General features: G+C 35.9%; 3 protein-coding genes across 8 annotated transcripts in view; 2 read left to right on the forward strand and 1 right to left on the reverse strand.

Moving 5' to 3' along the window:
- Window positions 1-22422, reverse strand: part of LOC129745322 (polypeptide N-acetylgalactosaminyltransferase 5) — a 361703-nt gene that overhangs the window by 39731 nt on the left and 299550 nt on the right. The gene's annotated exons all lie outside the window — the stretch shown is intronic.
- The window catches only part of LOC129745325 (lysosomal acid phosphatase-like), a 30029-nt gene continuing 15537 nt past the window's right edge, over window positions 7931-22422 (forward strand). For both annotated transcript variants that reach the window (XM_055738325.1, XM_055738326.1), the window contains exon 1: window positions 7931-8170. Coding sequence is in view for 1 of the 2 variants with exons in the window: in XM_055738326.1 (XP_055594301.1) it covers window positions 7961-8170 (210 nt within the window). In the remaining variant the exon portion in view is untranslated. The remainder of the gene's footprint in view (window positions 8171-22422) is intronic.
- On the forward strand, window positions 8506-9874 carry LOC129745324 (lysosomal acid phosphatase-like). The gene is made up of 3 exons (XM_055738324.1): window positions 8506-8810; window positions 8869-9111; window positions 9168-9874. Exons 1-3 carry the CDS (start codon window positions 8571-8573, stop codon window positions 9849-9851), a joined length of 1167 nt encoding a protein of 388 aa, XP_055594299.1. The 5' UTR covers window positions 8506-8570; the 3' UTR covers window positions 9852-9874.

Consider the following 22422-nt stretch of genomic DNA (forward strand, 5'->3'; position numbering starts at 1 on the left):
TCGTACCTTAGCTTCACTAGTTGACTGCTGTGCTCTCCAAAAAGACATCGATTCAATTCTAACGTGGTGTCATCAGAATGGTATGGCTCCTAATATTTCCAAATGTAGTGTCAGTGTCATATCTTTTACTCGTGAACGTCAACCTTTGTACTTCGAGTACGAAATGTCTTCGACTACTTTAAGCCGCAATTCCATCGTCAAGGACCTTGGCATAGTTTTGGACACCAAGCTCACTTTCTCGCAGCATATCTCGACTACAACAGCTAAGCGCTTTGCTGTTCTTGGCTTAATACGACGAAACACGCAATTCTTCAACGACTACTACAGCCTAAAAGCACTTTTTTGTGCTCTTGTACGCAGCATTGTCGAGTACGGAGTGCAAATCTGGGCTCCATACCAGGTTGTACAGGCAAACCGGATCGAGAGAGTACAACGATGCTTTCTTAGATACGCTCTGCGCCAGATACCATGGAACGACGCCTCGAACCTCCCGCCCTATGAACTTGTTGCTTGTTGCTGAATCTACCGACGTTGGCATCAAGGCGCATTCTTCTACAACGGCTCTTTATCTTTGATATTCTACAGAATAATGTGGACTGTCCAGAATTGTTGTCGTTACTTCCGTTTAACGCTCCAGTAAGATCAACTCGGACGCAGGAATTCCTCAGACTTACTACTAGACGAACCCGATACGGACAAAACAACCCTTTGGATACATGTTGTGCTCGTTTCAATGAAATAGTTAGTAACTTTGATTTTAATATTTCTAAGGCTGTGTTCAAAAGTAGAATAAGATAGTATCTTTTTGTAATATGTAAACATCTCTAAATGTCTGCAAAGACTAAATAAATAAAAAATAAAATAAAAATTTTCCGTTTTGCTGATTTTTCCAGCACTTGGTCTGTATTGCTGAAAAACCAGTAATCGATCTTTAAAATTTGGATTTTTTGTAGATTTTTTTGAAAGCTGGAGGGAAGTGCATAAGAGTCCACCGGAATAAGTGTTATTTCATTAAAAAAAATGGCAAACCGGCAGCTGCAGAAACGGAGTGATTGAACATTGAATTTAAGCTTTACTCTCGTGTGGGAGTCTGGGGTTTTAGGGGGAGCGCTTATTGTGACGAGTGTCCGGGGCGTTGTGTGAAAGTTTAGAAGTAATTTTGTCCCTCGAAAATAACATATAACAAACACGTAAATTACACTGTATCAAAAAATTGTCCGTACATCACGTACCTTGACATCCAAACAATCAAAAAGTGCACTTTTTCAGTCAATAAAAATACTACAACTACATCATTCGCTGCAGAAACTATTCCTTTTTGTAGATCAGTATTAAAAATGTTCATAAATTAAACCTTAAAAATAATCCAATTCATTTTGTATAGAAAGTCCCAAAAACGACGTCAAAAAATTGTCCGTACACTGAGGCCTTTGTCAAATATTGAGTTATATGTCAGTCTGTCAAACGCAGAAACGTGAGTTGAATCTCAGCAAAGGCAATTTCCAGTGGTCTGAGGGATAAATACGGTAAAATGAACTTTATTTAACATAAATCAGTAGATTTCAACAATTTGTGGATTAAGTTAACAGGAAAATGTCTGCTCCTCACATAAAAATACCCGTTGACATCCGGAAACTGATTGTTGACCTGAAGAATGACGGTAAAAGCTTGTCCGAAATTTATTTATTTACTTGTCTTCGAATTACGCATAGTAAATTTAGTAAAACGGCCATGATCGTCGGTTCAGTATGCCCTTCAGAACTTTAAGAAGACTAATTCCCTGACTACTTGTATATGCTGATGGTTGGTTATCGTATTTTCGGGTCAGAACCAAACAATCATATTTATATTCCTGTAGACGCGTAATATGACTGATAAATCTATTTATTTTTCTCCGTGAAGTCAAGTTTCCGGTGCCATTTGCGCTGAAAGCACCCCACACCATTACATGGCCACCACCGTGCTTAACTGTCGGTCGCAAATTTTTCGGATCCAATTCAGTATTTGGATTACGCCATACTCTTACATGTCCGTCAGACCCAAAAATATTAAATTTGCTTTCGTCAGTGAACATGACGTTCTTCCAGAACTCTTAAGGTTCTAGGACATATTTTTGAGCGTATTCCAGCCGCTTTTTCTTATTTTTAGCAGATACAGAAGGCTTCTTAAGAGCAACACGACCTCGGTATTTTTTCTCATGAAGTATGTTCCGTACCGTTTGAGGATTAACCTGTATGTTTTAAAAATTATTCAAACTGTCAGCTGGTATCGGGGCACTGATTTTAGGATTCTGACGATTTTCCTGACAATGATGCGATGGTGACGATCCGTAAGCTTCAGTTTGCGGCCTCTTCCTGGAGTAGTCTCCAGGGAGTAAGTCTTCTTAAAGTTCTGAAGGACATACTGAACCGACGATCGTGGCAGTTTTAATATACCTGCAATTTCGGACAAGCTTTTACCGTCATTCTTCAGGTCAGCAAACATTTTCCGGATGTCAACGAGTATTTTTTTTGTGAGGAGCAGACATTTTCTTGTTAATTTTTGTGGATTTAATTAACAGGAAAATGTCTGCTTCTCACAAAAAATAACCGTTGACATCCGGAAACACGAAAACCTACTGATTTACGCTAGATAAAGTTCATTTTACCGAATTTATCACTCAGACCACTGGAAATTGTCTTTGCTGAGATTCAACTCACGTTTCTGCGTTTGACAGACTTAAACATAACTGTTTACTTGACTAATATTTGACAAAGGCCTCAGTGTACGGACAATTTTTTGACGTCGTTTCTGGGACTTTCTATACAAAATGAATTGGATTTTTTTTAAAAATTTAATTCATAAACATTTTTAATACTGATCTACAAAAAGGATTAGTTTCTGCAGCGGATGATGTAGTTGTAGTATTTTTATTGACTGAAAAAGTGCACTTTTTGATTGTTTGGATGTCAAGGTACGTGAAGTACGGACAATTTTTTGATACAGTGTAATTGTTAGAAAGCCTCGAACGAATAGGGAGTAATCGGCCCTGGCATGTTTTATTTGGCCTTGCTCGGCTTGCTGCGATCGGTAAATTTCCAGCTATTCTCCCGTACCTATCCGAATGTTTATTAGGATATATTGACAGTTCTTTACGAACACTATCTTACCGAAAGGCCCCAGCCCTAACCTCTAAACAAGAATGAAACGATTAATTTTATCAAAAGGACGTGCCCAAAACGCTATTTTCCTAAGATAAACTGCCGTTTTCGCCCTTTCGAGAAACCGATTGAGTTTTCAATGTTTTGATTTTGATTGTTGCTCAGTGGAGCCAGGTCAAATAATTTTTCAATATTCGCACTGATTTTTCAAAATCTCATCTTAAAATTATTTTGAAAATCTAAGGTATAACTGTTAAATAAGCTGAAAATATTCTCCATATCTCAGTTCAAGTAATAATTGTTACTTGTTTGAAAACAACCTACAGCAATTAATTTGAAATATGAACATAATTCTTGAAATTTGTAGTGATTGAATCGTAATATGAAAAATTTTGATCTTCTCTATCACTCGCAACTGCCCAAACACCCAAATTTCCAAGGAAACCATGCTAAGAAATTTTACAAATTCTCTATCTACTGAGATGGAGTTTTTGCATATGGAAGGCGCGTGACTCTTAAAAATATGTAAAGTTGCATTAAAATGTGTAGGAAGTGTTGATAGTTGAAAATTGAGTTAAAATATTCGAGAAATAAAAAGCGAGCAAATATTCATTTTTGTCATAACAAACTGGCAACTCTGATGAGTCAGTTTCATCATCAAGTTTCGAGGTTATGGCTGAGGCCAATCAGTCATCAATACCATCGACCGTATACCCCCCTAATAGGGTCAATGATTCTAAAGATATCTGTACCAAAACATGAAAATGATGTATCTCCTTATATGGCGAATCGAGAAAAACGCGTTTGAAAAAAATACAACCTATTTTAAATCGCTAATTATAAATCACTTGTAATGTTTGCATTTTATGAAAGACAAACGATTTCTAGAAGCATCCCCTATATGTTAGAACAGAGGAATATCAATTTTCTTGAAAAAAAACTCGCTATCGTAGATAGAACCTAGCTCACGTAATATTTTGTCTCCCTTGTTTATACACCCATTGCTATTTTCTCATTTCTAGCTTTAGTTTAAAGCTCGCATACATTTGCAACATTGTTTTTATGTTCAATAAAGTGTCAAATCTTTACCAACACATAAAAAGGATCTATCTCCATACATGACGAAGAAAAAAACGCGTCCGCAAAAAATATAACCTATTTTAAATCGCCAATTAAAAATCACTTGGAATTTTTGCTTTTTATGAAAGCTAACGATTTTTAGGAGCATCCCCTATATGCTCGAATAGAGGAATACCGTCAAACGGGGCATCATGCAACAGCGGGGTTCGATGCAACATTTATATAACACTACATTGAATCAATTTTTAATTTAATGTATTGTAATAAAGTTATCTTTTAATGATAACAAAATGATGATGACAAAGTTTCTCGCATTTTAAGCTAGTTGTCTTAAGTTTTTTATTTTTATGGAAAATTTGAAAAATCGAGCAATAAATGTACAAATTTTAACATTTTTTGATGCCTAAAAAAACTTTACCCAGTATGACGGATCGGCTTGATAAAATTACCTACAAACTTTTTACAGGTTTCCTCATGTTATACCAACATTGTTGGTGTAAAAATATTTTTCGAGCAATCACCCATTTTTTTTAAATGAATATTTTCAAAATTCAGTTAGGTGTCTGGGGTTAAATGCAACAAAATGCAAATCAAAGAAATACCTTGTAAATCTCGTTTCCATGTGCTGGAATATGAATGTTTTGCATCACGCGTTTGTAAACATTTAAATTTCATTCATCCTAACATTTATTTTTATGATTTCAGCTTGTAGATTTTTTCGTAGTATTATTTAACCCCTAAATGTATGCAGCATCCTTATTTTCAGAAAAAATGTGAAAATTTGTTTTTACAGACCCAAAAACTACTGCAATTGGTGTTGTCATGCGTAATGGTCTTTAAGGCATCGCAAATATATTAAAAACTATGTATTTTCGTACGTGTTCATAAGATTTTTCATTAAAAACAAAGTTTGTTGCAAGTTACCCCATTTCCTAAGGAGTGTGAAAATCGCATGTTTTTAGAAAATTAAAAATAACTGAAGCAACCAATATTTTTTTTAACTACGCCAATTTGATGCCCCAGCATCCTTAAAACTTTTGATGCATAAAGGATACGATTTACTGTGAACATAAGTTTTTTAGAAGCCATTGAAGTTGAAAATTGTTGCATGTTGCCCCAGTTGACGGTAACAATTTTCATGTAAAAACAACGCGCTATCATAGATAGAATCTAGATCACGTAATATTTTGTCTAACCTGTTTATACATCCTTTGCTTTTTTCTTATTTTTAGCTTTAGTAATAAGCTCGCATTCATTTGCAACTACAGTAGTTTTTCGATTTTATCACGCTCAAAAAAAATTTCACCGTGAATATGGCGAAACCGTGAATTTGACGAAACTAAAATTCAAAGTGGAAAAATATATTTTTATCATTTTAAATGATTAATTATAACGCATTATGTTTCGCATACACTTTGGATCAATCAATTTTGATCATAAAATGTTTACTAACACTGATTACTACATATGTTGACTATACACAAATCCGAAGAAAACTGAATCAAAAAATTATCTTCTGCCAACTGATGATTTTAATATTTTCATTCTCACTTCATATTAATCTTTGATGAACTGAAAAAGTTACCTTTTTGAAAAATATTTTGGAATTTGCAAAACTTAGACTCTAAAAGTGTGTTTCTCGAAACTGGCTTTATGGTCAGATAATCGTTTCTTTTTCATACTTTGCAGAAAAAAAAATCAAAGTCCCATTTACATATTTTATGGTAAAGCTAGAATAAATAATTTCATCTGCAAAAAAAAATCAGTTCAGACAACACTTAATGCTGCCAAATCAGGATTGCACACGGCACCCTCTCAAGTAAACGAATATTAAAAAAATCAGATAAACCTAATCTCTTTTCAAGAACGCTTACAGTCACCCACATTTTTATATCTTAAAACACCAACAAAGTATAATATTTTAGAGCTGCTAAGCAAGCACAAATAACAACACTAGCAATAGCGTGACTTCGAAATACTTATTTCGAATATTACAAACTTTTTTAAAATCCGGATGACGATTTTACACACTTTCAGCTGAAGTAAGCAGTTCAATGACATTTTCATATTATTAAATGCTTATATACCATAACATAAACCTTGAAAATACCATGAACAAAGACGCTCTACGCTTTTGAATGAAAATTAAGGTCCTGTAAATGGTTTCTGAATGATTTATGAAAAAGCGTGATAAAATACAAACAATAACTGTGATAAAATCGAGCGTGAATTTGGCGAGTAGTGAAAAAATCGAACAGTGATAAAATCGAGAAACTACTGTATGTTTATATCTTGAATAAATAGTCAAATTGATTATTTTGAGTTTGTTTGCGGAGTGGTAGCGAAAAATTGTTCGGGAGTAAAGGGTGTATATCCATGTGATGGCAGTTCGGGTTTCAGAATGTTTATAGATCCTTTACTCAAATTGAATTTTTAGTTTAACGGAATATTATTTTCTCAAAAGGTTTTAACCGTTAATTAGTGCAAATGTTGGCCTATCATGTGGTACTGGAAATGGTTTTTGTTTACTTTTGGAGAAATGTGATCCCCAAAAGTGAAGGATGAAAGGATCAACACAAACATTGGAAGAAACATTATATTCATTCACCATTATATACAAGTCGATTTTTTACCAGAAAGGCTAAGGTGATAATTTTGATAAAGGTAAGTAGTAGATGCATATATCAATAGTATCAACCTACCTTAACTAATCAAAGATGTAGAAGATTGAAAGTCTATCCATAATCACATGACTCTTTTGGCCATGTGGCTTATGTTTGGGCGGGGCTTATTAACAATGAAAGTAACTCCGGATGTAGCTGTCATTCTAAAAAGAGTTTCTGAACACCACCAGCACCCGCGATTGAGCAATTTAATCAAATGGATTAATATTGTTTTTTTTTGCGTAACATATTTAATAAGCAAGTAGACGATAAGATTTCGAGAATGCACCAGATACTAATGAGCCTGAAAAGGTCGAAAGAATAACAGCCTGTCATAGCACAAGCAGTAATCAATGTTGAGACATGCCTGACATGCCTTATTCATAGAGAAACTTCCTATCACCGTCGACAAACGTATTGACACGTTAATAATAAATTAACGAACCTGAAGCATGAATGTGACTATTCATGTTGAATTGATCCCGGTAGAAGATCATAAACACTGATAAACCTAGCGCCTTGTTACTGGATTATCTACCGCATGAATCAATTTGAACTGTATTTTTCGATAAGAGGAAATCGAAATCGTTGAAAATAGGAATATCATAATGAATGAAAAGATTGACACTATTGAAATTGATTATCTTAATTTTTGCGAAGTAAATTAATTCCAATATTCTCAATTTCTTATAGAAGAATCGTGCGCAGGAAATTCGGAAGCAATAAACTCCAGATGCTTGTTCCTGAGCGCATAAAAACCTGTTGCTACACTCCCATGTTTTTCCTTTTCAAGCTAGCTTCGCTCGCTGTAGCGAAGAAAAGATAACAAGATTTTAATAACAGTAAAATGGTGCTTATCGGACATGCATATGGATGAAAATATTTGTAATGAAATGCGATACATGAACATCGACCGAGATGCCGTAAGGACCCAGGCACTGGTTCTGAATGATTTAAAGATTAGCGCCAATAAGATTACCGGCTTCCGAGTAGATTTAATATCCAGCATCTGATCCGATCCCCGGTTAGTTTGTTTCGGGAATTCGGTTCAATCACATTAAGAGAGGGACTAAAAAAATGAAGTCTACAGTGATTTTAAGTTTTATCGTTGTTCTTTCAAAGGCAGGTAGCCTTTGGGCAGCTACTGCGCAACCAAATAGTGGCAAAAGTTCTCTTCGAATGGTTCTGATCCTGTTTCGGCATGGAGCACGTAGCCCAATTATAACGTATCCGACGGATCCCTACGCCAATTATCCATGGAAAGGAGGACTGGGAGAATTGCAGCAGGTGTGTAGAAAGTGAAAAGATTTTTCAAATTTGAAGGATTTTTTAATCCTATTATTATGTGTGTGCCGTTGGTTTCTTATAACAACGAGAACGTTGAGTGGTTAAATATTTAAATGAATTCACTTAAGCCTGACATAACTACTAATCTCTGTAATCTTCATTCAGTAAAGACAATATTTACGAGACCAATTCTGTAGGGCTAAAGCCCTACAGTCAGTATATGACAATATCTCCTCCATTGTAAAGATTCTCGAAGCAGACGTTATCTAAGTACACTTTTTATAGATGATAAAGAAGTGAAGACGCTGCCTCACTATATATTAACCGTGGATAGAAGATCCTGTAACTAGTTTCCACATTTCTTCAGTTGAAGATAAAAGCAGATCAGTGCATTTTAGCAATGTACTCAAGGATAAAATTTCGGTCGAGGCCGTTGTTAGCGATATTGGTGGTGATAATCTTGGCGGTGTTGACAACGATGATGTTGACGATCACAACTGCGTCGAAAACGAAAAGGTTGAACTCCCTCCGGATGATGATAATTCTGTTCCGTCACGGAGATCGTGCCCCAATAAAGACGTATCCCACGGATCCACATTTAAACTACCCTTGGGTAGGCGGCCTAGAAGCTTTACAACCGGTGCTGTAAACTTATTTATCCAAATCAGTGAATATAACACAGATTATAATAATTTCAGCGGGGTGTCGAGCAAGCCTTCGAATTGGGAAGAAATTTCAGAAATCGTTACGGTTTGCTGCTACCCTCAGATGGATTCTACACTAGACATAAAATTCATGCCGTCAGCAGCTACTACGAACGATCTATTATGAGCAGTCAAGCGGTTTTGGCTGCATTTTTTCAGCCTCCAGAGGATTCGTTTAAAATCCCGATAAGGTGGCAACCAGCTGCTTTACATGTGATTCCAGCCAAATCCGACAGCGTGAGTCTAATGGTTCAAAAACTTTTTCCAGTGTATAGGATACATTTTTGATTCAGATTCTTGCCCAGGAGCGACCCTGTCCGAAGTTTGAAGCCGAATTTGAGAATTTCAAGCGCCAAGTTACTCCGGAGTTCGAACAATGGTACGCCGACAGTTTGCCCGAGTTTGAGTACATTGAACAGCACAGTGGATTGAAGAATATGTCCTGGACTGATATGGTACTGTTTTATGACTTATTGGAAATTGAAAACAACTACGGCTTGGCGCTTCCAGAATGGGCAAAAAGACTTTTCCCCACCAAAGCTATCGAGTACTATAAAGGAATACTTAAAACTTACTCGGCAACACCGATAATGAAACGACTCCGAGGAGGGGCCACATTGAGTGAATTTCTCTCCAAGCTTAAGGCCAAAGCAGCTGGCAACCTCGATCCCGATAGGTCAATTTTCCTATATTCGGGACACGATCTGACCCAGGTTAGTTTGCTGGACAGTATGGGAGTCTTGGAGCAAGCATCCGAGAAACCTTCGTTTGCATCGGCCGTTGTATTTGAACTGCACGAGAATCCTTCATTAGGTGGACAGCAGGAAGTGAGAATTCTGCATTATGGAAATTGGTCCGTACAAGAGCCAAAATTGTTGGACATTCCTCGGTGCCCTGCTCCATGCTCTTTGAGCAAGTTTGAAACTGCGATGCATGACATAATTTTACAAAATTATGATGAGGAGTGTACAATATAAATAGAAAAATAAATATTGTAAACTGGTGGTATTATGAATTACATTACTCAGTTTAATGTAGAATGTTAAATTCACTTGTATTCTATCCAATAACTGTAAAAGAGATACGGTTCCGACAATGGCGGATGTTTATGGTGACGCAAATTTCTCGTAAACTAGCTCTTGACGAAAAACTCTACATTGAAACAATCTTTACATTCGAAACAATCAGTTAGGAAAAGAAACGACGGTTAAATATTAAGAAAAAAGAGTTTATTTGTAAAAATCTAAACTTTTGTCTTCAAACCATTCCTGGGGTAAGTGGGGATGGCTTTATGCATACTTGATTTTTACACATTTTTTCAATTTTCTCTCCTTCATTCAAAACAATTTAGCTTTATTTAGCATTCGGATCATGAAAAGTTGAGAAAGTACTTGTTTGTTCTGGAATAAGTAAATATTTTCGATAAAATATGTCTATGATACTTTATCAAACTGCTTAATTTTTCACTAAAATGACGTGAAACGATGAAACAAATGCTTTGGGTTAATTTTAAATCCTGACAAACAGACTAGAGTGGGCCTTGGATAGCATCGTCTCACAGCCTGTTGGGCACTACTATATTGTATCGGATAGTCTAAGCTCTGTTGAAGCAATCCGTTCAATAAGACCGGGAAAGCATTCGCCGTTCTTCCTAGAGAAGATACGGGATATTTTGAGTGCTTTAACAAGACGCCGCTTTTCCATCACCTTTGTTTGGGTTCCTTCGCATTGCTCGATAGTGGGCAATGAGAAGGCAGACTCTCTGGCAAAGGTGGGGGCGACGGAAGGCGACACGTATTCACGTGAAATCGTCTTCAACGAATTCTACTTCTTGGTACGAGGGAACGCTCTTGTCAACTGGCAGCGCAAATGGGACGAGGATGAGGGTCGGTGGCTCCACTCGATTATCCCAAAGGTATACCAACCCTGGTTTAATAGGTTGGACCTGAGTCGGGATTTTATTCGTATATTTTCCCGTCTCATGTCCAATCATTGTTCCTTAGACGCGGTACTCTATCGTTTTGACATTGCTGGCAGCAATTTGTGTAGTTGCGGCCAAGGTTACCATGACATCGAGCATATTGTTTGGTTGTGTGAGGTCCATCTTGTCGCCAGAACGAATTTAATAGACTCCCTTCGGGCTCGAGGAAAACCACCTAATGTTCCAGTTAGAGACGCACTAGCTGTGCTAGATTTGGACTACATGTTCGAAATCTACCTTTTTCTAAAAGCTATCGATCTTCGTCTATAATTCTTTTTTATTTTCATATTTCCCTTTCTATCTTCCTTTATTCTCTCACAATGTGTTAAGTTAAGCAAACAATTGTAAACAAACAAAATCGATTTTGGCTCCTTGAAGCCTAAAGGTATGAGCCGTTTCAAATAAAGAAATTGTTAAAAATAAAAAAAAAACAGACTAGAATTAAAAACCTTATATTTCCTTCTTGTAAAACCATTTTTTTCAGGTTTCATTCGTAGATGGCAGCATTATATTGTAGTTAATCCAAAGTAATGCTCAATATTGGTTAACCGGGTTTATTGAGGCCCATCTTCATCATTTCGAAGTAGTTTTCCAATACAGTTTCTTTGAATTTCACACTGAAAACAGGTTTTCTGAATTTGTAAAAACTCACCAGTACAAGAATATACCACCGCCGAAGTTTCTATTCATCTCAACTCCCGAGTAAATTTCAAATCATTCCAAATTTACTGCTGGCCATCTGGTTCACCGAAATTCATCCAAAAGTACAAAATCTTTCCGTTAACCGGTCCAAGAAATTCCTGTTTTAAAGAGCTTGATGCAATTCTAATTATTTGATTTTGTGATCTAAGAATTTCAATTTTTTTTTCAATTTGAAGGCCATTATAAAACAACCTGAGATTTGTCAATCCTTTCAAACGTTTAGTTTATTAGAATACTAATGAAAAGCACGTCTCATGGATTGCACTGCTGGGAAAATTACACTAACGGATGAACGTGGAGTCTGTTCGTCTGCACAATGTACATACATATCGGCACCCTTGCTTGAATAATTGCACTTGGTGGAGTTTTTTTTTTATATTCGTTAGATCATCAACGATTTAGTTGGAAAATAAATTGGTTAGCAAGAAAAAAATATCGGACTAAATCTTTTTTATGCTCTATCCTAGAATTCGCATTTATCAGCACTCTTTCAAAAGTAATATGAATATGAAACAATCATCCGAGTATTATTCAATTTTATTTAAAACTAGCTGTTTTACCCGGCCTTGCTGGGGTTCACATAAAATAAAAATCAAAATGAATCGTTTATCTTTTCCAAATTTCGGAAGCTTTATATTCATCATTGTAATAAATTAGTACATGTAAGTTTCGTTAGTCTTTTTAAAGTTTTTAATGAGATTATTCACTTCATTCATATTTAAGTTTCATTTACTAAGAAATTTCTTAAAAGACCTCCGAACTTTGTTGAACCATATTGAAAACTCACTTTGCATGTTTTAAGTTGTTTTCAGTTTTTCGCTTTTTAATTTCCCCCTTTTTTATTATTAGCCTACCTTAAATGTTGAAAGTTCCACTAATAGTTTTTTTAAGTTATCGAAAACAAATCATCTCTGAACCGAAATCCATTTCTATGTTGTGCAAAAGGTTTTATTTGAGTTCTGTTTCAATTTTTCTTTTCTTGGGCGACAACATCCCATTAATTAATTATTAATTATTGTTTTGAAGAGTAATCAATGTTAAAATTCTATGATATCATTTGTTTGAAATTCGCAATACTAAGCAGTTTTACAAAAAGTTTTCTCAAATTTGCATTGTAGAATCGACCTCAATGATAACTTAAAAGTTAGAAATTGGTCAATGAAATTGAATTGTTTAAAACTCAGAACCTCAGATTTAATTATCTAATAATTTATCTTATCAATTTTCTAATCCCCTGTTTAAATTCCTCAATGACTATCGAAGCGTTGAAATTGCAGCCTTGGACTTTTAACTTTGAATCTCATACATTTTTTTTCTCTATGAGGTATTCTAAAAATTTGGAAATGGTTGGCTCTTAACAATAGGGATTTATGAAAATCAGTTCATTTCAGCACTCAGTCCAAATAGTAATTCAGCTGAAGAAGTCAATTCACTGTTCACTGTTCAGTTCACTGTATATTCTTGTAGACTCTCAAAGCCCCGCAGCGGCGGTAGGGAGCACTTTGAAAACCATTTCAATTCTAGTCAGTATATTCCTAACAGGCTAGTTATATTTTTCAATGCAAAATGTAAGCTCATTATTGCATCCAAATATCTCGTGTCGTACCGGTACCACGTGCTTTGAACAGTAGAAGGAAAAAAAAACTTGCCAAAATTTCTCCTATCAAATCTTTTATGCTCAAAGAGCTTTGATTTGCTATCCAGTACACGTGAACTCTTGGTGGTCGTTTCTTATGCCCAGCCATGGGGGTGCACAGTGGTCAAAAATACGAAAAACGTGATCGTTGCTTATAACTTTTTTAGGTCACATTTAAGCATATTGGTGTCTTCGGAGAAGTTTGTCAGTAAAATTAGCTCTATAATAAAAAACTATTATTTTTCTGATTAATCCCCCTAAAAGTGAGATAAAATTTCTAACTTCTCTGTTATAGGTTTTAGCTCTTTGATGTCTTCGACAAACTTGTTTAAAATCAAATTTTCTTTAACTTTGCTTCAGATGCCAAGTTTCTAAAATAATTATTATACGAGATATCGGCCAAATAAGAAACTAAACCTCTAAAAATCAGTTTATTAATAATAACATTTTTTTAAGTAAATTTTAAGTTCAATAATATGTTTCGCAAAGTTGTTTGTCTTACTAAAATACACCACTTTGTTGAACATTTCAAGTTTGTAAAATGTGATACTGCACAGCTATGTTAAAAAAAATTACCGAAAATAGGGCTTTTTCACGCCTTATTTTACAAACACCGGGCAATATCGGGCAGCCTGCTGCAAAATAAAGTCGAAGATTTCATCTACAAGATGCAGGTACGACCGTCAGTATCCACTTGTATCCAAACGGGATACATCTATTTTAATTTTCCATGTTTGCATTAAAAACAACGATTTCTATGAAACTATAGCGCATTCTACCACGTGTGTTTTCTTCTAGCTTTTCCCTGCGCGATGTCAGAAGCAAAGGTTTGGAAGAGCATTTGTATTATTTATTTATTTGGACCAAAAAATTTTTTTTCTTGCTTGTTTTACATTTTGATACAAACTTGGTTCATTTTTTCATTTTTTACGTGTAGTATTTCACACAAACAAAATTTAAAAAATATAAAATGTAAAAATTTTATGAAAAATTTTGGACCCAGAATTTATTTAAAATTAAATCTTTTGAAAGTGGAGTTTTTTCAAAGATCACGCTTGCGGAACCTCTAAACATGATTTTATTTAGTCGGCCCCATACAAAAGTTTGTTCTGCACATCCTAATCTACCAATTTTGGGACACCCTAGTGATCATGCTTAGAATACTAAACCATAGTACGTTAGTAGTTAGAACTTTGTGTATAATCATTGTATTGGATTCGCTAATAAATTGCTGAAAAACATTTAACAACGGCATGATAATGGCATTTATGGCGTGATTTAACACATCGGAATTTTCAATGCCCCAGCAAACATGAAATCGTATACTCTTATCGCTATAGCCAGAAGTTGAAAATTTGTATGTATATTGCCTCCACTTTGGTAGGTAGATGCTGTTTTTTCGTGTTTCATACGATCAGTCTATAATGTATGGGAGTGTGGGGAATCATGGGCCACTTTTTTTTCGTTTTTCCATAACTTCTTTGTTATAAAAGATAAAATGAAAATAAAAAATGGTATGGTTTTCTACATTTTCAAGGTATCATAAGGTATTTTTTTAAGAATTTTAATAAGTTCTTATTTACGGCAAATCAGTCCATTTAATTTTTATAAACGACGTTTATTTTATTCCGACGTTTCGGTGTCTATTAACACCATCATCAGGGATCCTACAAAGTTTTTTGATAATTAAACTAAACTAAAGTGTACTGTTTGTGTTGATTGTCCTATTTTCTAAGCCTACTTACAAAGTTGTCGTTTATTACTTGTTTTTTGTAAAAACGTACTGTCCGGATTATTTGGTTTAGAATCACTGTAACGATAGTTGATAATGTTATAAAAGATCACTTGAAACTGTACTATTTCTTACATTTGAAATTCAAAATTTGAATTTATCTCCAAACTTTCTATGAAAAGCACTGTTGTGTACTTTCAGGCGGTACTGCTGTTTTGCAATGTTTCTTCTTGCGTTGTTTTTGGTTCGTTGTGACTTTCGATATTTTTGACATCTTTTCGATTTGTAGTAATTGTGTTGGTTCAATATGTTTAATACAGATGCAAAGATAGAGTTCAGATTGTTTATATCTGTTCTTTGGTTAACTGTGTTGGGTGTGTTAAAAATATGGCACATTTCGAGAAAATTTAAGGTGTATTTGTTGAAACTTGTATCTAATACTATTGTTTTATCGATATTGAATGTGTGGTTTGTCTCTATAATGTGGTCTATGAGTGCTGTATTGTCTTTCTCTCTGGTTTTTTCCGTTGCTATTGTGTTGTTTGTATTTCTATCCTGTTTCTTCTTTAACATTTTTATGTTGCTTTTGTGTCCGGAGAGTCGTTGATCGAGAGTATTTTTGGTAAGACCAATGTATACACTCGAACACGGCTCTTCGCATGGAATTTGGTAGACGACGTTTGATTTCTCACCAATTCTCTTCGGATCCTTTACTCTGCTGTACATGTCTCCCACTGTCATGTTCCTCCTGCTGGCGATCTTGACATTGGGATAGTCTGTGGACAGGCAGTGGATCAGTCGTTCGGTGAGAAGCGGGATGTACGGAACCGAACGATATATCTGTTCTACGTTGGTCATGTTGCTGGAAGCTGCACTATTGTCGGACGGATGGATGATTTGCTGGTCTGCTGTGAAGATGTTTTGCCGGGCTGCTGTAAGATTGTTGTGCTGGGTTGCTGATTCGATGGTTGCTGGATCGGGTGCAGGATTGGATGCTGGATTGGAAGTTTGATGATTGATGGATGGATTGGATAGCTCTGAGTGATTTTGTGGTTGTGATGATGATAATTGGTTGGGATGATCGGTGGATGAATGGTGCGGTGAAAGTTGTTGCTCGGTGCTGTTGGATGGTTGGTCTGGTTGGTCGGCGCATAGTTTGTGGTTTTGCTGTTGTGATTTTCTGTTCTGGATGTTTCGATTCGTGTTTATCAGCCTGTTTACGAGTTTCTGAGGGAAGTTGTTTTGTTTTAGGTGTTGATGGATGATATGGTAGATATTTTGGTTCTCCTCATTTCTAGACAGCAAAGCGATGCGGTTTATAAAGTTGTTTGCGACATTTAGTTTGTGTTTAAGTTGATGGCAAGAGAACCAGTTTAACATACGACCCGAAGCTATGGGTTTAATGTACCATTCCGTTTTTAATATTTGGTTTTCATTTCGCACTACAACCATATCTAGGTATGGGAGGCGGTTTTCATGCTCTCTTTCCATGGTAAACTGTAACCGTTTTTCTTGTTGGTTGAATATTTGGAGGACCTGTTCGCAGCTTTCTTGTGGAATAGCTAAAAAGAGGTCATCCACGTATTTCCGAATTATGGGAACTGGAAATGGTAGTTGGTTTATCGCGCTTGAAATGATGGTGTCGAGTACCAATTCTGCCAGGATGGGACTTATCGGACTCCCCATAGCCGTGCCGTATTCTTGGATATAGTAGATGTTTTTGTATTGGAAGTATGCTGCATCCATAAGGAACTCCACAATTTCGAGGAAAAGATCGAGGTTGATTTTGGTGTCGATCTCAGCCCAGTGGTGGATTATGTTGCTAGCAACCAGTCTTCGGGGAACATTGGTGAATAATGACACAACGTCGAGTGATATCATTATGTAACCGTCCGGTAAAGTTAAACCATTCACTTCGTCGCAAAAATCGAATGAGTTTTTGCAGCTGTATGGACTATGATATGATTTTTGTAAAATTTCGCTGATGTATTTAGCCAAGTGATATGTTGGGGCAGTCACGTTGGGCACAACCGGTCTTAGTGGTAATTCGGCTTTGTGCGCCTTTGGCTGTCCGTAGATCCTTGGACAGGTGGCGTTGTATACGGTGAGCCTTTTCCCAGTAACCTTGTCGATCAGGTTTAGGTCCAGAAGTCTTTTAACAAAATTGTTGTTTTTTGTCTGAAAACCTCCCGTGGGATCTCTGTTGACTTTTCGATAAGTGTTATCATCTTTGACTAGTGTTGACATCCTGCTATGATAGTCTTCGCTTTTCATTATAACCGTTCTATTGCCTTTGTCGGCAGAAAGGACACAGATTTCCGGGTGGTTTTTCATAAAAGACTGTGTTGTGCGTCTCGCATTTTCGAGAAATTTGTTCAAGGATTCAATGGATCGCATTTGTTGATTGAATCCGTGGATGTAGTTTTCAATTACATTTACAGTTTTGCATCTGTTTGTATTTTGGATTTTTTCATCTTTGTTTGTTGTTATGATTCCTTCCAAATCAGCAAGGATATGATAGAATGGGATGTCATTCATTCTATTGGGTGGAAGAGCAAATTTCGGACCTAAACTGAGAAGTGTAGTTACTTCGCAAGGAATTTCGACCTCAGACCTATTTAAAATGGCTTTCTCGTTCATGTTGAATTTCAATTCTTGATTTTTTGTTTTCTCGAGAATTTTGTGAAGTTTTTGTTCGGTTTTCTTATTTCTGCGATTTAAGTTGTTGCGAAAAGCTTTATCTTGTGTATCCAAAAATGACTGGGCTATGTTTTTATCCGCTATTTTTTGTTTTGTGTTCTGCATTTCTTTGTGAATTTGAGATATTGAGTAGAAAGTTTGTTTTATTTCAAGATTAAGTATACTTTTCTTGAAGTTTTGAATAATCCGGTGAATTTTGTTTACGTATGGTCCATTCTGAGATAGCATCTCGTGAACACACTTAAATGAATTATTAATGTGTTGAGGAAAAACTCCCCTTTTTCGGCATTGAATTAAGAAAGTCTTTCTACTGAACATATTTCCTAACTTTCTGTTGAGTTGAGAGAAAAAACTCTGTTGTACAGCAGAGTAAAGGATCCGAAGAGAATTGGTGAGAAATCAAACGTCGTCTACCAAATTCCATGCGAAGAGCCGTGTTCGAGTGTATACATTGGTCTTACCAAAAATACTCTCGATCAACGACTCTCCGGACACAAAAGCAACATAAAAATGTTAAAGAAGAAACAGGATAGAAATACAAACAACACAATAGCAACGGAAAAAACCAGAGAGAAAGACAATACAGCACTCATAGACCACATTATAGAGACAAACCACACATTCAATATCGATAAAACAATAGTATTAGATACAAGTTTCAACAAATACACCTCAAATTTTCTCGAAATGTGCCATATTTTTAACACACCCAACACAGTTAACCAAAGAACAGATATAAACAATCTGAACTCTATCTTTGCATCTGTATTAAACATATTGAACCAACACAATTACTACAAATCGAAAAGATGTCAAAAATATCGAAAGTCACAACGAACCAAAAACAACGCAAGAAGAAACATTGCAAAACAGTAGTACCGCCTGAAAGTACACAACAGTGCTTTTCATAGAAAGTTTGGAGATAAATTCAAATTTTGAATTTCAAATGTAAGAAATAGTACAGTTTCAAGTGATCTTTTATAACATTATCAACTATCGTTACAGTGATTCTAAACCAAATAATCCGGACAGTACGTTTTTACAAAAAACAAGTAATAAACGACAACTTTGTAAGTAGGCTTAGAAAATAGGACAATCAACACAAACAGTAGGGGAGAATGAGGATACTTGATCCCTGGGGATACTTGATTCCTTAGCTATATCTCGAAACTGGAATATCTTACAAAGATCAAATGTTCTAGAAAAATATGCCAAAATGAGCAAAATAATAATGCTCGTAGATCAAAAAATTTTAACAAAATAATTGTTTGAGTAATTGAACTTTGTTTGAAAAATTTCACAAAATGTAACTTGAAGATCTTTTTTCATCACTTTAAAATGTTCCTTACATGGTGAAATTATGAAAAAAAATATTTGTTCCAATGTATCAATCGTTCGAGCGTAAAATGAACTTCATAATGGCATATTTTCAAAGTAATGGAAAACTCTCAACTTTTTTCAGAAAAAGTTTTCTAAAATGTTGGTTATGGGTACAATTGATCCCCTAGAGTTGGGTACAATTGATCCCCCTTCCAAACGGCATATTCTTCTTCTGAATTGATCGTTATGATTGCTGATTGCGAAATTACTAATATTTATCCAAAAACTAATATTTATCAAACAATTGTCTGAAGTAAAGAGCAAAAATAATTCATTTTCTATTAATTATAAAAAAAATGCGCCTTTAAGTATGCAATGTTAATAGCGTTGAGGCAAAGTTATTGAATTTTCTTCTTATCTGCTATAAATTGTGAAATAAGAACAAACATGACCAAAATAGTCAATTAACATTCTATCTTGGGGTTTTGTTTGATTTTTATACAAGGATAAGGGCTTCCTGAATAAAAGATCAAGTCTCCTTCAATAGGGGATCAAGTCTCACCTAACTTCAGAAAAATCGCAATTTTTTTACTCCCACGAAAATGCTTCTAGATCATCAACGGGTTCAATTATCTTTCTAATTTTTGGAGCATAGAAACTTGAAGTTACAAGCTGTCAGAAAATGTCAAAGACGGCGAGTTGCTAAATTTTTCCAAAAAGATATGGTGAAAATAAGAAAAGGGGATCAAGTATCCCCACTCTCCCCTACACTTTAGTTTAGTTTAATTATCAAAAAACTTTGTAGGATCCCTGATGATGGTGTTAATAGACACCGAAACGTCGGAATAAAATAAACGTCGTTTATAAAAATTAAATGGACTGATTTGCCGTAAATAAAACACTAAAACATACAGTCGACATCTTCAAAATCAATATTAATAAGTTATTTTCTCCAAATTCCAACTGTTTGAAAAAAAGCAATATTTTTTGGATTTTGAAAAATGGTGGGGAATCGTGGGCCACCAAATCCAAATTGACCATATAACATGCAAAGTTTATGAGTTGACCCAAAACTGTGATTTCATAATTCATTTCGTTATTTTCAAGCAATTTCAGATGATGAAATAAAAAAAGAGCTGTGTATGATCGCATAGATTCCAAAACCTGGCTCGCGAACGTTTTGGCAAAATTTTTATATAGGATGGGAAAAATAATTTTTATAACTCTTCATTTAGCATAAGAAAACTTTACAGATAGGAAAAACGTATTTTAAGTTCTGAATGTGTATAAAAACATTAAAATATAGGTGATTCAAGATGTGTGGCCCACGATTCCCCACAAGCTATGATTTGCAAAATGTTAGCGTTTGTGTTACTTATTGATGTTTCATAAAAAATTCCTTTCCCACGTGAAAGATCATGACAAAACTAAGATCATAAGCGTATTAGCATATTTTTGTTATGCACTTTAGGTTCCCCAGCGATGAAATTAGCGTGTGTTTTTTAATTATGTAAGTAAATTTTTCCAACTTTTTTTAGCGTGATAAATAAAAGAAGCATATGATGCGTGTTTCAGTCAACAACATATAGGAATATATGCTCACGCAAAGCGACGACGATGACAGTTGGTTTGAGATTTTTATTCCAACACACATCTGAGATATTAAAAGTGGCCCACGTTTCCCCATGGCCCACGATACCTCACTCTCCCCTATATAAAACGTGTAACAAAGTTGTTGAGAAAAATACCTACAAAAATGTTTGCTGGGGGATATTAGGCATTTGTATAAAAATTTGAAGATATGTAACTAATTCACTTCTTTCAAGATTTAATTGTTATGATCAATCGCTCTTTATTCCGGTTGAATTTCAATCGAACTCAAGCTGTTATAACGTAAACGTACCCTTTTTTCCCACATCAATAATGTCTAAATAATGTATAATGCAGATTGTTCAATAGTTGTAAGGCATTTATCTGTAAGTTATTAAAAGAAATTACTTTCAGATGAAAGCCCTAATATTACTGAATAATCTGCACTCAATCTTGGCCCCTTGTCCATGATCTAGGTCAATTCAAAGTTCCGCTAGTTTGCCCTTAGAAATGTGACATTAAACTGAGTCGATTTGTGGTCTTTTTTGAATTTCTCAAACCCTGGGGTCTGAAAAGCTTTGTTTTGGTTCGAAATTCATCCATGATTATTTGCAGAATTTCAAAGTAACGTTTACATGAGTTAATTTGGACTTTTATGTTTATGTTTATGTTCGGGCTAACGCGGGAAAATGTGCTTCAACTGCAACCGAACCGCCGTCTCGGTTGTATGTATGTGAAAGTCACTGACCTCGAGCTCGCCCAAAAAATCGTGGATGAACACGATAACAAACACGAGTTTAAGGTGGACGGCAAGACTTACAAACTGCGAATCTTCATGGAGGATGGGGCAGTGGAGGTGAGGCTTTTCGATCTATCCGAGTTCGTGACGAACGAAACTATCGCCGAATTCCTGAGAACCTACGGAGAGGTTCTATCAGTTCGCGACGTTCTTTGGGACGACAAATTTTTCCTGGGAGGTGTGAAGACGGGAGTACGCTCCGCACGGGTTATTGTGACGGAGAATATTCCATCTGTAGTAGTTATCGATGGCCAATCTACAGCTTTAAGCTATAAAGGCCAACGACAAACATGCTTACACTGCAACGAATTTGTACACGTCGGCATCCCGTGTGTACAAAACAAAAAGCTATTGGTGCAAAAACTCGCTGTTGAGCACAGCAAACTGTCATATGCGAATGTTACGAAGATGTCAGCACAGCCTAAACCAACACAACAGAAAACAACACAACCAACAAAATCAAACACACCAACTCTACCACCAACTGCTACGTCGACTATGTCCAGCACTAGTGACGCTCAGCAAACTACCACCACAAAAACTTCGGGCCCAACATTGCCTGAAAACAACACTGTCGAAAGACTGACAAAAAACAGAACAGGAGAAATGCCCCCTCCGACATCCTCTACTCCGCTGAAGGAGAAGAGCCACACCCAGGTTGCAAAAAGCGGTACAACTGATGGTAGTGAGACTGATAGCTCTCAATCATCAAAAAGTACACGTAGTCTCCGACCAAAACCTCCCAGCAAAAAGCCTAGAACGGTAGGCAACGAGATGATTTCGGATGATGACTGCTAATCACGATGACTCAAAACAGCTGTAATATTGCAACCATCAACATCAACAACATCACCAACCCAACCAAAATCAACGCACTTCGTGCTTTCATACGAACGATGGACTTGGATATTGTTTTCCTACAAGAAGTACAAAATGATCAACTGTCTCTGCCCGGCTTCAACATCATCTGCAATGTCGACGAGTCTCAGAGAGGAACGGCAATAGCTCTCAAACAAGGTATCAAATTTTCCCATGTAGAAAAAAGTCTCGATGGGCGACTTGTCGCTCTACGTGTGCAAAATACAACT

Source organism: Uranotaenia lowii, chromosome 2, assembly GCF_029784155.1.
Source record: "Uranotaenia lowii strain MFRU-FL chromosome 2, ASM2978415v1, whole genome shotgun sequence".
Taxonomy (NCBI): Eukaryota; Metazoa; Arthropoda; class Insecta; order Diptera; family Culicidae; genus Uranotaenia; species Uranotaenia lowii.

Excerpts from the sequence above, each read along its gene's own strand:
- LOC129745324 (XM_055738324.1), top strand. The coding sequence starts at position 8,571 with ATGTACTCAAGGATAAAATTTCGGTCGAGGCCGTTGTTAGCGATATTG. Across the intron at positions 8,811-8,868 it reads GCCTAGAAGCTTTACAACCG|CGGGGTGTCGAGCAAGCCTT; the intron begins GTGCTGTAAACT and ends TAATAATTTCAG. Across the intron at positions 9,112-9,167 it reads TTCCAGCCAAATCCGACAGC|ATTCTTGCCCAGGAGCGACC; the intron begins GTGAGTCTAATG and ends TTTTTGATTCAG.